The following is a 14,051-nucleotide window of genomic DNA, read 5'->3' on the forward strand; positions in this document are numbered from 1 at the left end:
CAGTAAGCCGTTCTTCCGCTCTGCTCTATTGTTCCTGGTTGCTGATGTTATGAGAGTGGATCAAAATGAAATGCTCTAAGTACATAGTATACATACAAATTATAAGGAAGGAAATGTAATCGACACAGGAATTATCACTCTGATGCACGGTCTTTTGTACTTCTGCTTCACTTTCCTCCCCATCTCCTTTCCTTCAATGTTCCTTTGCAATATGATGTTGGGGAGAGGAGTGCTGGTTTCTGCCCATGGAACTTATAATCACATTTCTGCCACCTCTTTAAATATTAGGTCAGACATTCCTTTGCGTTCATGAACTGGTAACACTGACATAGTAGGTCCTGCCCTCAGCAAATAATTAACAGAGATCACCAATGCACACTCTCAAATTGGCCAGCAGGTGCCTAACCATGTCAGAAATGACACAGTGGCTTAACTAGAAGAGGGCCATTTATCCCATTGTGTTCATGCTCAATGGAAAAGTCTAATCTTTATTTTCCAGTTCTTGGTCCAAGATACTGATAGATGCAGCACATGAAATTAATTCATCATTGCTATTTTTTCTCAGCCATATCCACTGATGTCAGCTACTGCCTCAATTTCAAATTCTGGAGTGCAAATTCCTCTAACTGACCACACATATGCTTTATGTAGAACATGAGAAGAAGACACAAGTTTTCAATTCTCACACGAACAGGCCATGCATCTTATAAAAGAGCACCTCATTTTTTTGTATCTCCACATAACAATCAGACAAATTAAACTTCACAAAAACTATCTAAGAATACAATTATACTCTTAGTTTTAGGTGGGGAGTGAACCAGGTACACAAGTAAATTCACCTGGACCATCTCTGATACCTACCTCCCCTTCCTGGACTTTTCCATCTCCATTAATGACGACCGACACTTTTTTTTACAAACCCAACTCCCACAGCTACCTAGATTACAACTCTTCCCACCCTACCTCCTGCAAAAATGCCATCCCGTCTTCCTAATTCCTCCACCTCCACTGTATCTGCTCCCAGAGGACCAGTTCCACCACAGAACACACCAGATGGCCTCCTTTAGAGATCGCAATTTCCCTTTCTACATGGTTAAAGATGCCCTCCAACGCATCTAGTCCACATCCATCCCCTCTACCCACATACCTTTGCGTAAACCACATCATTTGAAGACATCTCTGTCACCTCCAAACAGACCCCACCACCTCCCCACCATTTCCATAAAGACCGTTCCCTCTGTGACTACCTAGTCAGGTCCACGCCCCCACCCCCCAAACACACACACACACACACACACATACAACCTACCCTCCCATCCTGGCACCTTTCCCTGCCACCGCAGGAATTGCAAAACCTGCACACACACCTCCTCCCTCATCTCCATCCAACGCCCCAACGGAGCCTTCCACATCCAAAGTTTTACTTGCACATCCACCAATACCATTTATTGTATCTGTTGCTCCCAATGCGCTCTCCTCTACATGGGGGAGACTGGATGCCTCCGAGCAGAGCGCTTTAGGAAACATCTCCGGGACACCCGTGGCCCAACATTTCAACTCCCCCCTCCCACTTTGCCGAGGATACGCAGGTTCTGGGCCTCCTCCACCGCTGCTCCCTCGCCACCCGCCGCCTGGAGGAAGAACGCCTCACCTTCCACCGCGGAACACTTCAACCCCAGGACATCAATGTGGATTTCACCAGTTTCCTCATTTCCCCTCCCCTCACCTTACCCCAGCTCCAACCTTCCACCTCAGCACTGCCCTTATGACCTGTCCTACCTGCCTATCTTCCTTCCCACCTAGCCACTCCACCTTCCTCTCTGACTTATCACCTTCATCCCCACCCCCACTCACCTATTGTACTCTATGCTACTCTCTCCCCACACCCACCCTCCACCCTCCACTCATTTATCTCTCCACGGTGTAGGTACCCTGCCTCTATCCCTGATGAAGGGCTCCTGCCTGAAATGTCGATTTTCCTGCTTCTCAGGTGCTGCCTGACCTGCTGTGCTTTTCCAGCACTGCTCTAATCTAGACTCTAGTTTCCAGAATCTGCAGTCCTTGTTTTTACCTGCATAAGTACATAATACTAAAATGCAACTTTAGAATTTATTTAATTTATTTCTTTTTTTATTCTAAAATACTTGAAATATCGAATTCAATAATTTTAGAACCTCAACACCGTCTTCCATGCTCTTTACTCGTGCCAGACCTGTCCCCTCCCACCTGGATCTGTCATTATGCTGCAAATAGCTGTTTTCATCAGCCAACTGCATTTTCACCACCTAATGGTCCCTATTGCTTTCCTTTCTCTCCTCATCCTTTTTTTAGATTAGATTATTTACAGTGTGGAAACAGGCCCTTCGGCCCAACAAGTCCCTGCCGAAGCGCAACCCACCCATACCCCTACATCTACCCCTTACCTAACACTATGGGCAATTTAGCATAGCCAATTCACCTGACCCACACATCTTTGGACTGTGGGAGGAAACTGGAGCACCCGGAGGAAACCCACGCAGACACGGGGAGAACGTGCAAACTCCACACAGACAGTCGCCTGAGGTGGGAATTGAACCCGGGTCTCTGGCGCTGAGAGGCAGCAGTGCTTGCTACTGTGTCCCCTACAGTGCACAGATGCTGTTTTCTTTCTGGGCCATCTCCATCTATTACTATTCCTGGTCTTCAGCAAACATAGGAGAAAGTGAGGACTGCAGATGCTGGAGTATCAGAATTGAAAAATGTGTTGCTGGAAAAGCACAGCAGGTCAGGCAGCATCCGAGGAGCAGGAGAATCAACATTTCGGGCAGGAGCCCTTCTTCAGGAAATCGAATACATAAATACCACATTTTCCTGTCTAAGATCAGTCGTGAAGAAGGGTCACTGGTTCCTCAAACGATTAACTTTGCTTTCTGTCCACAGATGCTGCCAGATGTGATGAGTTTCTCGAGCAATTTCTGGTTTGTTTTGACTGGCTACATCGCATCAATTGTATGACAGAATTATCTTTTGATATAAATTCTGTGTCCTATGATCCAGCTCCACAACCCGAAAGCTAGTGTGCTTCCAACTACAGCTGTTGGACTATAACCTGGTGTTGTGTGATTTTTAACTTTATACACCCCAGTCCTCCTCCACATCAGTGAAGTTTCGGCACAGCCAAGAAGCAGCATGGTGCTATTGTGTGGATGAGAGTGAACGGGAGGGAAACAAGCGACAGTATGAATCAAGATGAGTTTATATCTCCTCATTGTCAAGTGTCCTCCACTCGACACGTTAATTTCCCCAGCAATTTGTTTATCACTTCACCGTCTGTGTGGAAACAACATCGCCTGCAGATTTTTTTTAAACTAGACTTTGTCATTAGTTACTCCCAACTCCGTAGTGAGTGGGCGGCACGGTGGTTAGCACTGCTGCCTCACAGCGCCAGAAACCCGGGTTCAATTCCCGCCTCAGGCGACTGACTGGAGTTTGCACGTTCTCCCCGTGTCTGCGCGGGTTTACTCCCACAGTCACAAAGATGTGCGGGTCAGGTGAATTTTAACTCTCCTCTGCTCAACGGTTGAAATGTCGTTGGTCTTCAGGCGGTCGGCGTTCAGCTGCGACGGCGCGAAGACGGCTCACCTGGCGCCACGAGAAGCGTGTCCACTGCACGCGCTGGCAGCAAGGGGGGCGGGTCAGAGAGCGGGACCGACAAGGGGGCGGGGTAGAGAGCGCGAGCGGCAAGGGGGCGGGGTAGAGAGCGCGAGCGGCAAGGGGGCGGGGTAGAGAGCGCGAGCGGCAAGGGGGGCGGGTCAGAGCGCGCGAGCGGCAAGGGGGGCGGGGTAGAGAGCGCGTGCGGCAAGGGGGCGGGGTAGAGAGCGCGAGCGGCAAGGGGGCGGGGTAGAGAGCGCGAGCGGCAAGGGGGCGGGGTAGAGAGCGCGAGCGGCAAGGGGGCGGGGTAGAGAGCGCGAGCGGCAAGGGGGCGGGTCAGAGGCGGCCGCACCATGAAGCCGGCGGCGCGTTGTGTTTATGGAGCGTTGCTGCTGTTCCTAACCGCCTTCAGCTCGTCGTCTGCCTCTGGTGAGTGTGGCCACGGCTTCGTCTCTCGTGTGTCTCCTTCTCTGGTTTATTTATTTTTGTTTTCCACGAGGAGCAGTGGACTCTCCCTGTCAGGACCTGGCCTGACTGGATAGCGGGACGTTACCTTTTCTTCGTGGTGGGGAAAGAAAGAAGGACGTTCTGGTACGAGTGTTAACAAGGGGTCAGTACTGAGGGTGACAATGTCTGTGAAAAGGTTTTATCCCCAACTTTGTTTCTGATGGAGGGATGTGATGTGCTATCTTGCTATCTTGGTGTGGAGGAGCCCCCACAGAATTTATAATTACAAGATCAAAGGGTCTTGCAATCTGAGCCAATGTATTGAACAAACCGAGATGACTACTAATTCTTCAATCGGTTAGAATGGAGGTGCACATTTCGATTGATTTAATGTGTAAATCCCAGAATTTCTGTCGTCACCACCACAAGAAACTTCAGGTTTTATCAGAGTGAAGTTAAAGATCTCACATCTCCAGGTTATAGTCCAACAGATTTATTTGGAAGCGCTAGTTTTGGAGCACTGACCTTCATCAGGTGGGGTAGGACCTGGTGTTGTGTAGTTTTTAACTTTATCCACCCCAGTCCAACACCAGCTCCTCCACAACAGAATAAAGGTCAGGTCATCTTTGTCAGTTTCCAGGCTGAAGCTGTGGCCACTTAATCCACTTATTCACTATAGTTCTTGTTTTACATTGTTAATACACTTAATGTTTATAGCACATAGGGTTGCCCTACTTGCCAAAGTTGTGCTTTAGTGCCATAACAACATTCTAGTATCAGGACTGCTAAGGTGACGTTTACGTGAGCACATCTAAGTGTTTATTTATATGATTACATCTCTTTTGTGTAAATAAACTTGAATGTTGTGCAACACTATTTTCAGTGTAAACAAAGAACGTTATTTATACAATTAACCCCAACTTACTTAAAAAGTACTTCACTGTATTTGCAGGGCCATCAGACAAATTGGACTATAAAATACATTAAGATTTTAAATGAAATATTTTAGAAATGTTGGAGTTAAAATTTAGACAATAGTTAAAAGTAAAAAACTGCACATGCTGGAAATATGTAATTTAATCAGAAAATGCTGTTGCAACTTGGCAATTCTGGTAAAGTTAATAGAATCATAGAATGCCTACAGTGTGGAAGCAGGCCATTCGGTCAACTGAGTCCACAGTGACCCTCCAAAGAGTATCCCACCCAGATCCACCTTCTTTAGCCTATAACCATTCATTTCCCATGGTTTTCCTTCACATCCCTGGAAACTGAAGCAATTTAGCATGGCCAATCCACCTAAACTGCACATCGTTGGACTATGGGAGGAAACTAGCATGTGGAGAAAATCACACAGATGTATGGAGAATGTGCAAATTCAACACAAACAGTTAACTGAGGGTGGAATCGATCCCAGATCCCTTGCGCTTTGAGGCAGCAGTGCTACCCACTGTGCCACCCTATGTTATTTTGAATCTATGCTAATAAAATTGTGTATATGCCGAAAGAACAATTATCTTCCATTGAAGATTATGGGGGGAGGGGATGGTTATAAAAAAATTGAAGTAATGATCCTTTTGAGTTCCTTTTTGAGTGCTTTCAGAATCCTTTGACGTAACTTCCAGATCATAACAATTTGCTGAGCTTTGTTTTTAAATATGGTTTTTCCTTGCTTTTTAGTAAATATTTTCATACTGTCTGTCTCTGAAGAAACCAAGGAGGACAGTTTCTGCTTTTGTTCTGTATCCAAACACCTCAATTTTGAATTGCTCTATAAAGTTATTTTTAAATGTTCTGTGTTCTGAGGAGAAAAATCCCCAAATCTCTAGTCTTTTGACACATCAAACCCCTCATCTTGGCAATATTCAAGTAAACCACTTCATAGCCAGGAGCTGAATGACTTTATAACTGCATTTTTAAGCTCCTTTTCCTCTTTGTGTTTTGTTGCAATCCGGTCAAATATGTTTTGATCCTAAAGTTTTATGAATGAATAGAGAATAAAATTGCATTTTCGAAATTTTCAAGTGGTTCCTGTTGACGATATTAGAAAAAAAAGGATAATTTGGACAAATAAACAAATGTGTTACAGTGCAAAAGAGGGCATTTGACCCATCACATCTATACCAGCATTCTGCACGTTTTCCCTGTAATCCTGCACATTATTTCTATTTGTGTAATCATCTATGCCTGCTTGAATGCCTCAGTTGACTCTGCCTTCATCACACTTGCAAGTTGTGTATTCTGAATCCTAACTCTTCATTGTGTGAAAAATCTCTTTTTCTCACAATTCATTTATTTCTTCTGCAAAATGTATTAAAGTAGTGTCCTCTGGTATCAATCCTTTGAAAAGTAGGAACAATTTCTTCCTATCCTGTCTAGACCACTCGATATTTTGAAAAGTTCTGAAAATTCTGCTCTTAGTCTTCTACTATTAGGGAAAACAGTCCTGACATCTCCAATCCTTGCTCATAATTTAAATGCCTTATTTTGTGTAGATCTCTTCTGCACTTTCGCCAATGCATTTGTATCATTCCCATCATGTGACACCCTGAACCCTACCCAATTCTCCAGCTGAGGTCTAACTAGTATCTTGAATACGTTCTTCATAATGTCTCTCTTTTTGTACAGTATGCCACAATGAATGAAGCCTAAAGAAGTGCATCTGCTAAACACTCACCCATTTACTCAACTTGTCTAAAACACCTAGAAGGTTCTTTACATCCTCTTCACCACGGGACAGTAGTGGAAAGTTGTGCATGGAGTCCGAGCAGATAGGGAAAGCACTAAATGAATATTTTTCATCAGTAGTCAAGCTGGAAAAAGACAATGTTGTTGAGAAGAATACAAAGATACAGGCTACTGTACTAGACAGGGTTGAGGTTCATAAGGAGGAGGTTTTAGCAATCCTGGAAAATATGAAAATAGATAAGTCCCCTGGGCTGGATGGAATTTATCCTAGGAGTCTCTGGGAAGCCAGAGAGTAGATTGCCAAGCCTTTGGCTTTGATCTTTGTCATCATTGTCTACAGGAATAGTGCCAGAAGATTGAAGGAAAGCAAATGTCCCCTTGTTCAAGAAGGGGAGTAGAGAGAACCATGGTAATTATAGACCAGCAAGCCTTACTTCAATTATGGGTAAAGTGTTGGAAAGGGTTATAAGGGAGAGGATTTATAATCCTCTAGAAAGAAAGAAATTGATTAGGGATAATTAACATAGTTTTGTGAAGGGTAGGTCATGCCTCACAAACCTTATTGAGTTCTTCGAGAAGGTGACTAAACAGGTGGATGAGGGTAAAGCAGTGATGTGGTGTAAATGGATTTCAGTAAGGCATTGGTATGGTACCATAGGCTATTGCACAAAATACGGAGGCATGGGATTGAGGGTGATTTGGTGGTTTGGATCAGAAATTGGCTAGTTGAAAGAAGATGGAGAGTGGTGGTTGATGGGAAATGTTCATCCTGGAGTTCAGTTACTAGTAGTGTACTTCAAGGATCTGATTTGGAGCCACTGCTGCTTGTCATTTTTATAAATGACCTTGATGAGGCATAGAAGGATGGGTTAGTAAATTTGCAGATTATGCTAAGGTCGGTGGAGTTGGAAAGATAAGCTGTAGAGCTGGGCTGAGAAGTGACAAATGGAGTTTGTTGCGGAAAAATGTGAGGTGATTCATTTTGGAAGGAGCGATAGGAGTAAAGACTGCTGGGCTAATGATCAGATTCTTTCCAGTGTCGATGAGCATAGAGATCTCTGTGTCCATGTATATAGATCCCTGAAAGTTGCCACCCAGATTGATAAGATTGTTAAGAAGGCGTACATTGTATTAGCTTTTATTGGTAGAGTGATTGAGTTTCGGAGCCCCGAGGTCATGTTACAGCTGTACAAAACTCTGGTGCAGCTGCACTTGGAGCATTGCACACAGTTCTGGTCACCGCATTATAGGGAGGATGTGGAAGCATTAGAAAAGGTTCAGAGGAGATTTACTAGGATGTTGCCTGGTATGGAGGGAAGGTCTTATGAGGAAAGGCTGGAGACACGAGGCTGTTTTCATTAGAGAGAAGAAGATTGAAAGGTGACTGCCCTGCCTGCAACAGTAGTAGACTTGCCAACTTTAGGGGCATTTAAATGGTTATTGGATAAGCATATAGATGAAAATGGAATGATGTAGGTTAGATGGGTTTCAGATTGGTTTCATAGGTCGGTGCAACATTGAAGGCCGAAGGGTCTATGTTGTGCTGTAATGTTCTATGTGCTCAACCCTAGCTGGTGTTATGTCATCAGCAACTTGGAAAGATTCATTTTGATTATTTCATCAAAATTGTTCATCATAAATTGTGAATGTCTGGGTCTCAAGTACTAATCCAGTGGAGTTCCCATGTTCGCCCTTTACTCAGAAAAACACCCATTTCTTGATTATTCCTGTTAGCAGATAGGTAACAATTCACGATCCATGCAAATATAATACGGTCAATTGCATGTCCTTTGATTTTTCACCCTAGTCTCTTTTAAAAGGACCAAAATTGTATGCAGTACTCCAGATGCCATCTTACTTGTACAGTTGCAGCAACACTTTGTTATTTTTATACTGTCACATTTTATAATGCCAAAAATTCAGTTGCCTTCCTTATCTTTTGTGCCTGCATACTAGTTTTCTGCGATTTATGCGCAAAGACACCCAGGTCTCTCTGCACTGAACAATTCTGAAGTTTCTCTCCATTTAGATAAGTTGCTTTTTTATTCCTCCAACCAAATTGGAAAACCTCCCATTACCCACAGTAAACATCATCTGCTAAATTTTAGCCCATACACCTAACCCATTAATATTCATTTGTAAATGCATTATTTTTCTTACTTTTCTCACCTATTTTAGTACAGTATTCAACCAAGGATTCCTTTCTCACTGTGGTTGACAGGGGCTTGAGCCATGTGTGATCAATCACCTGCACTTCTGCCCCAACTCCTTCTCAGACCGATGTAAGAGTTTCCCTTTTCCTCACTTTCCAACCCATTCAACCCATCCAACTCTTCATTCAAAGGATCATCCTTTACCACTTCTACAGCCTCCAGCAGGTTGCCAGCACCAAACACATTTTCCCCTCACTTTCACTGTCAGTGCTGCACAGGGACTGTTGCCTCTGTGATTCCCTGGTCCACTTTTCCATCACTCTTAATACAGATATACAATCCCTTATCCGAAACGCTCGGGACCAGCTGGTTTTCAGAATTTGGAATAAGTGAGAGTTCAACAGTGAAATTTTAAAAAATCTTACTGAACAGCAGACTCACAGTAAGTATACAGGCCCTGAGACAGCATTGAGGTCTGCCACTGCTGGGACATGCCTCCTCCTCTCCCCCACCCTTTCTGCACGTTGTATTTGAGTCACATGTATCGAATGGGTGTGGAGTTGGGTTAACTTTTTGCACGCCCTTTCACACCTTAAATTACATCCATTCTCTATTTCTCTTTCACCACAACTAGCAATCCCTTTATCTTTTGCACTGGCCTTCACAGCATTTAGACCCCCTGCTGCTGCTCCACCTCCGTCAAAAGCATAAAACCCACCATTTTGTAACTCCTTTCAGTTCCAATGAAGAGTCATATCTTGTATGAAATGTTAACTTGTTCTCTGTCCACAGGTGCCACTAGACCTGCTGTGTTTTTCCAGCATTCTCTGTTGGTTTTAAGTTTTCAGAATCGGCAGCATTTTGCTTTTATTTATTAGACATATAGGTGTCCTTCAATGATTTTTCGTAAAATTTATTCATTCACAGGATGAGGCAGCATTTATTGCCCATCCTTAATTTCCCACAAAGGGCAGTTAGAAATTAATCATATTGCTCTGGTTCTAGAGTCACATGTAGGCCAGACCAAGTAAGGATGGCAGTTTCCTTGCCTAAAGGACTTTAGATGTTTTTTTTCTGACAATCAGCAATGGATTCATGCTCATCATTAGACTCTTAATTACAGATCTTTATTGAATTCAAACCCCACCCTCTGCCATGATGGGATTCGAACCTGGGTTCCCAGAACGTGATCTGGGTCTTTGGATTAACAATCCAGCAATAATATCACTGGGCCATTGCCTCCCCTTTTAAGCACCAGAAGATGGCAGTTGTATTGCAATTGCACTGGACCTTAGTGAGACCGCTTCTGGTGTATTGTGTGCAGTTCTAGTCTCTTTTTCTAAGATACATTTGCCATAGAGGGAGTGCAGAGAAGGTTTACCAAACTCATTCTTGGGATAGACTGGAACTGTAATTTAGAAGAATAAAACAGGATCTTATTGAAACATAAAATTCTGACAGGCTGGACAGACTGATTGCAATAATAATATCTCCTTAATTAGGTGGTTCAGAACAATAGGTCACTGTCTCAAGATATGGGTAGACCATTTTGAATTGAGATGAAAAATTTCTTCACAAGTGGTAATCTTGTGGAATTCTGTACCAGAGAGAGCTATGGCGACCAACTCAGAGTCATCGACATGTACAGCACGGACACAGACCCTTTGGTCCAACTGGTCCATGACGACTAGATATCCTAACTTAATCTCGTCCCATTTGCAGCATTTGGTCCATAATCCCTGTAAATCCTTACAATTCATATATCCATGTAGATGCCTTTGAAATATAATTGTACCAGCCTACTCTGCTTTCTCTAGCAGCTCATTCCATTCATGCACCACCCTCTGCATGGAAATGTTGTCCTTGGGTCCATTTTAAATCTTTCCCCTCTCATCTTAAACCAATGCCCTCTACTTTTGGACTCCATCACTCCAGGGAAAAGACCATGGCTACTCACCCTATCCACGCCTCTCATTTTATAAACCTCTAAGTTCCCCCTCCATATCAATGCTCCTGGGAAAATAACCCTAGCCTCTTCAGCCTGTCCCTATAACTCAAATCATTCAACCCTGGCAACATCCTTGTAAATCTTTTCTGAATCCTTTTAAGTTTCACAAAATTTTTTCTATAGGAGGGACACCAGTATTCCAAAAGTTGCCAAACCAATGTCCTGCACAGCTGCAACATGACCTCCCAACTCTCATATTTAATACATTGACCAATAAAGGCAAGCATACCAAACACCACCTTCACCATCCTAGCTACCTGCGACTCCACTTTCAAGGAACTATGAACCTGCACTCCAAGATCTCTCTGTTCAGCAACATTCTCCAGGATCTTGCCATTAAGTATGTAAATCTGAAGATCTCGACCCCCGGCAGGGTCTCTCGTACGCGTTCGGTCAATAAACACTCTCAATCGGTCTGGTCCTTTAAGACTTCACACTTTTTATTTTTCATACGGCCAGGCACAGATCGTCCAGAAATATACACTTTCGTGTCCCTCAGAGGAGCTATGCACATGGCTCAAAACAAAGATATTTTTATACTTAAAGAAAGGTACAAGCCATTATCGTATAGTACATTCAGACAATTACCAGTCAATTAATGAAATAGTTTTATTGACAGCAACTCAGCTCAATGATATTTCCTGGGAACCAGCTTTGTTTTCCAACACTCAAGCCACCCTTATCTCATTAACCGAGTCTTTGCACCTGGACTTGAAGGTCAGTTAGGATGGTCAGTAATGTCTTATCTCGTCTAGTTATTTCTATGCTATAAAGGAAGCATTGTTTACTAATCTCTGTTGAGGCAGACTGAAGTTAGTCAATTATGCAGTTATAACAGTGTTAAAAGCCATTTTATGCAACTTTTAGCAGAATTATCAATTTGCAGCCTAGAAGCCATTTTGTCATATTATTTGCATTGAGAAGCCACTTTATTGCCACCTAAGTTAGTAAGAGCATGTATTCCGTGGTTGTTCCTGACAACAACTTGTTACCTCAGCCTTTATTCAGATTTTAGATCCTCATCTTCTCCCTTTGGTCATATCTTGACCAAACCATAGGATGGCAGGGCATAGATTAGAGCAGTCCAATCGAAAGGGTGCTAGAGATTGCCATACTTCCACCTCCTCCTCAGAGGAAGCAGGGAATTGAACCCGGGTCTCTGGCGCTGTGAGACAGCAGTGCTAACCACAGTGCCACCGTGCCGCCCATCGTTTCTGGGTGGAACTGATGTTGTCAACAGAAGTTATTAACTTGCCAATAATACATTTAACAATAGCAATACCAGCAAAGAGGCAAATCAAAATAATACCAGTTTACATGGCCAGATTTATCAACCAGGTGTACCATGAGCCAAAACCCCAATCTCCTCATCCAGTGCCTTCTGTTATTTGATTGAAGAAGGTGCAGATATTATTTACATCTCGGTAATATTCTCGATTATGTCAGTAACCCCCACCATACACTTGTCTTTAACTATGGCGCAAACCCCACCCTCTTTGGCAAGTAGGTAGTCAAAGGCATACTGGTTTTTCTGGGAGAATATACGTAATTCTGAGAGCATGTCCTTAATTCCTGCTAAAGCTGAGGCTGTCTCATTGCCCAAGAAGGTGAGACCACAAATAAGATAATTTTGGTTTTGATGGGTAATAATTCCTGCAGATCCTCCAAAGGAAAATGTACTAAGAAATGCATAGCCCACAGAGTGAACTTTAATACTGCCCAAAGCCTTAACACACCTCCAATGAGCACAGAATTCATGTGAAACTGAACATTTGACAGGGAAACCCCCACCCCATTCCCAGGTATTTGGACAGAGAACAGTAGTTGGGAAAAGTGTCCCCACAGCTACAGCACAGGGAGTACCTATTTCATCAGGAACAAGGAAGTTGGTCGCTTTGCGTTGGATGAAAAAATAATAACTGAGTTTAGTATAGATAATGGAGGGGGCTTCTCAATAAGAAGCAGGCCTGTCTTTGTGACAACCCCAAATGTATGGGTAGTCCATGGCTACAAAGTATGGTTAACAAGTGCTCAGTAAAAAGAGGCGGTTCTTTCGGTAAGAGATGTAGGTATTGTCCCCAGATTGGTTCCTTCCATCCCACAATTGGGAAGATGGAGGTGCCATTCGGAGGTCTCATTAGTAAAGGTGGGTGCCATTACCCATACCACAAAGGGCCAGAATACCAGCAATAAAAGAGAGACACTCCTCCAGTAGGCATGCGCATTAGAGGAACAGGAGTGGTTGGTACAGTTGACCAAATCGCATGGAATAGTCTTAGTCACATTCACGTAAGTGCGACTCCATTCCTTACTGTTGTAGCAATTTCGATTGGCTACCCCACACTTATTAGAGGAAGTCCACAAGCAACTAGCAGGTGGGATAAGTAATAGTCAAAAGAAACATTACATCCGGTAAATGCCTTGGAAGCATTCCATACTCTCTCGTTGGGATTCGTGAGGGGGAGAGCGGTCAGAGGTTTTTGCTGATGTGAGGGCGTGATTAACCACTTCATCCCGGCCAAATTTTTATTGTGACTTTGAAGAAACAAGTTGTTAGTGAAAGATAACATTTCCCTCTTCTCTTTTGCGGTGTGCAGACAGATCTTTTGAATAGAGGCAAAGCTTACCAGGGCTGCCCGTAGCACAACTGAAATCAAACTGGCACAAAACACCTTGACAGGATAAAGACCATTGTCCTGTAAATGAACTATCAGATCCAATTGATGAGTTGATTACTGCAACAATACTTCTTGATAATGTTCCATGCATCAAAGGAATCAGTTTCTCAGCACACAATGACATTTTTTTGACATAAATGGTACACAGTCTCTGGTTGTTAAGGATCACACGGGTAAACAGTCCTTTCTTGAGCACCAATGCCAGCAACAACGAGTCCAGCAGGGTAAGTTCGGTCTTCATCATAATGATCATTTCCTGATCAAGGATTGGGATATCTAAAAAAGAATAAGAATTACTATTCAAAGCATGCAGCTATATCTTAGTAGTCTGGTTTGATTCTGGTTCCTCTCTCAGTTCCCCATCGTTCTATCTCCATCATGTCGCTCCTTGGAAGGGGCTCGTGTGATGACCTTGTAATGATGGAGGTGAAACCATGCAAGAGCACCTGG

At 43.5% G+C, this 14,051-nt stretch overlaps 1 protein-coding gene across 1 annotated transcript in view; it reads left to right on the forward strand.

The window, feature by feature from the left end:
• Window positions 1-3,959: 3,959 nt before the first annotated feature.
• The window catches only part of tmem123 (transmembrane protein 123), a 31,889-nt gene continuing 21,797 nt past the window's right edge, over window positions 3,960-14,051 (forward strand). The window contains exon 1 of the mRNA XM_060826448.1: window positions 3,960-4,059. Within this exon, the coding sequence (XP_060682431.1) occupies window positions 3,984-4,059 (76 nt within the window). The 5' untranslated portion in view covers window positions 3,960-3,983. The remainder of the gene's footprint in view (window positions 4,060-14,051) is intronic.

This window comes from Hemiscyllium ocellatum, chromosome 6, assembly GCF_020745735.1.
Source record: "Hemiscyllium ocellatum isolate sHemOce1 chromosome 6, sHemOce1.pat.X.cur, whole genome shotgun sequence".
Taxonomy (NCBI): domain Eukaryota; kingdom Metazoa; phylum Chordata; class Chondrichthyes; order Orectolobiformes; family Hemiscylliidae; genus Hemiscyllium; species Hemiscyllium ocellatum.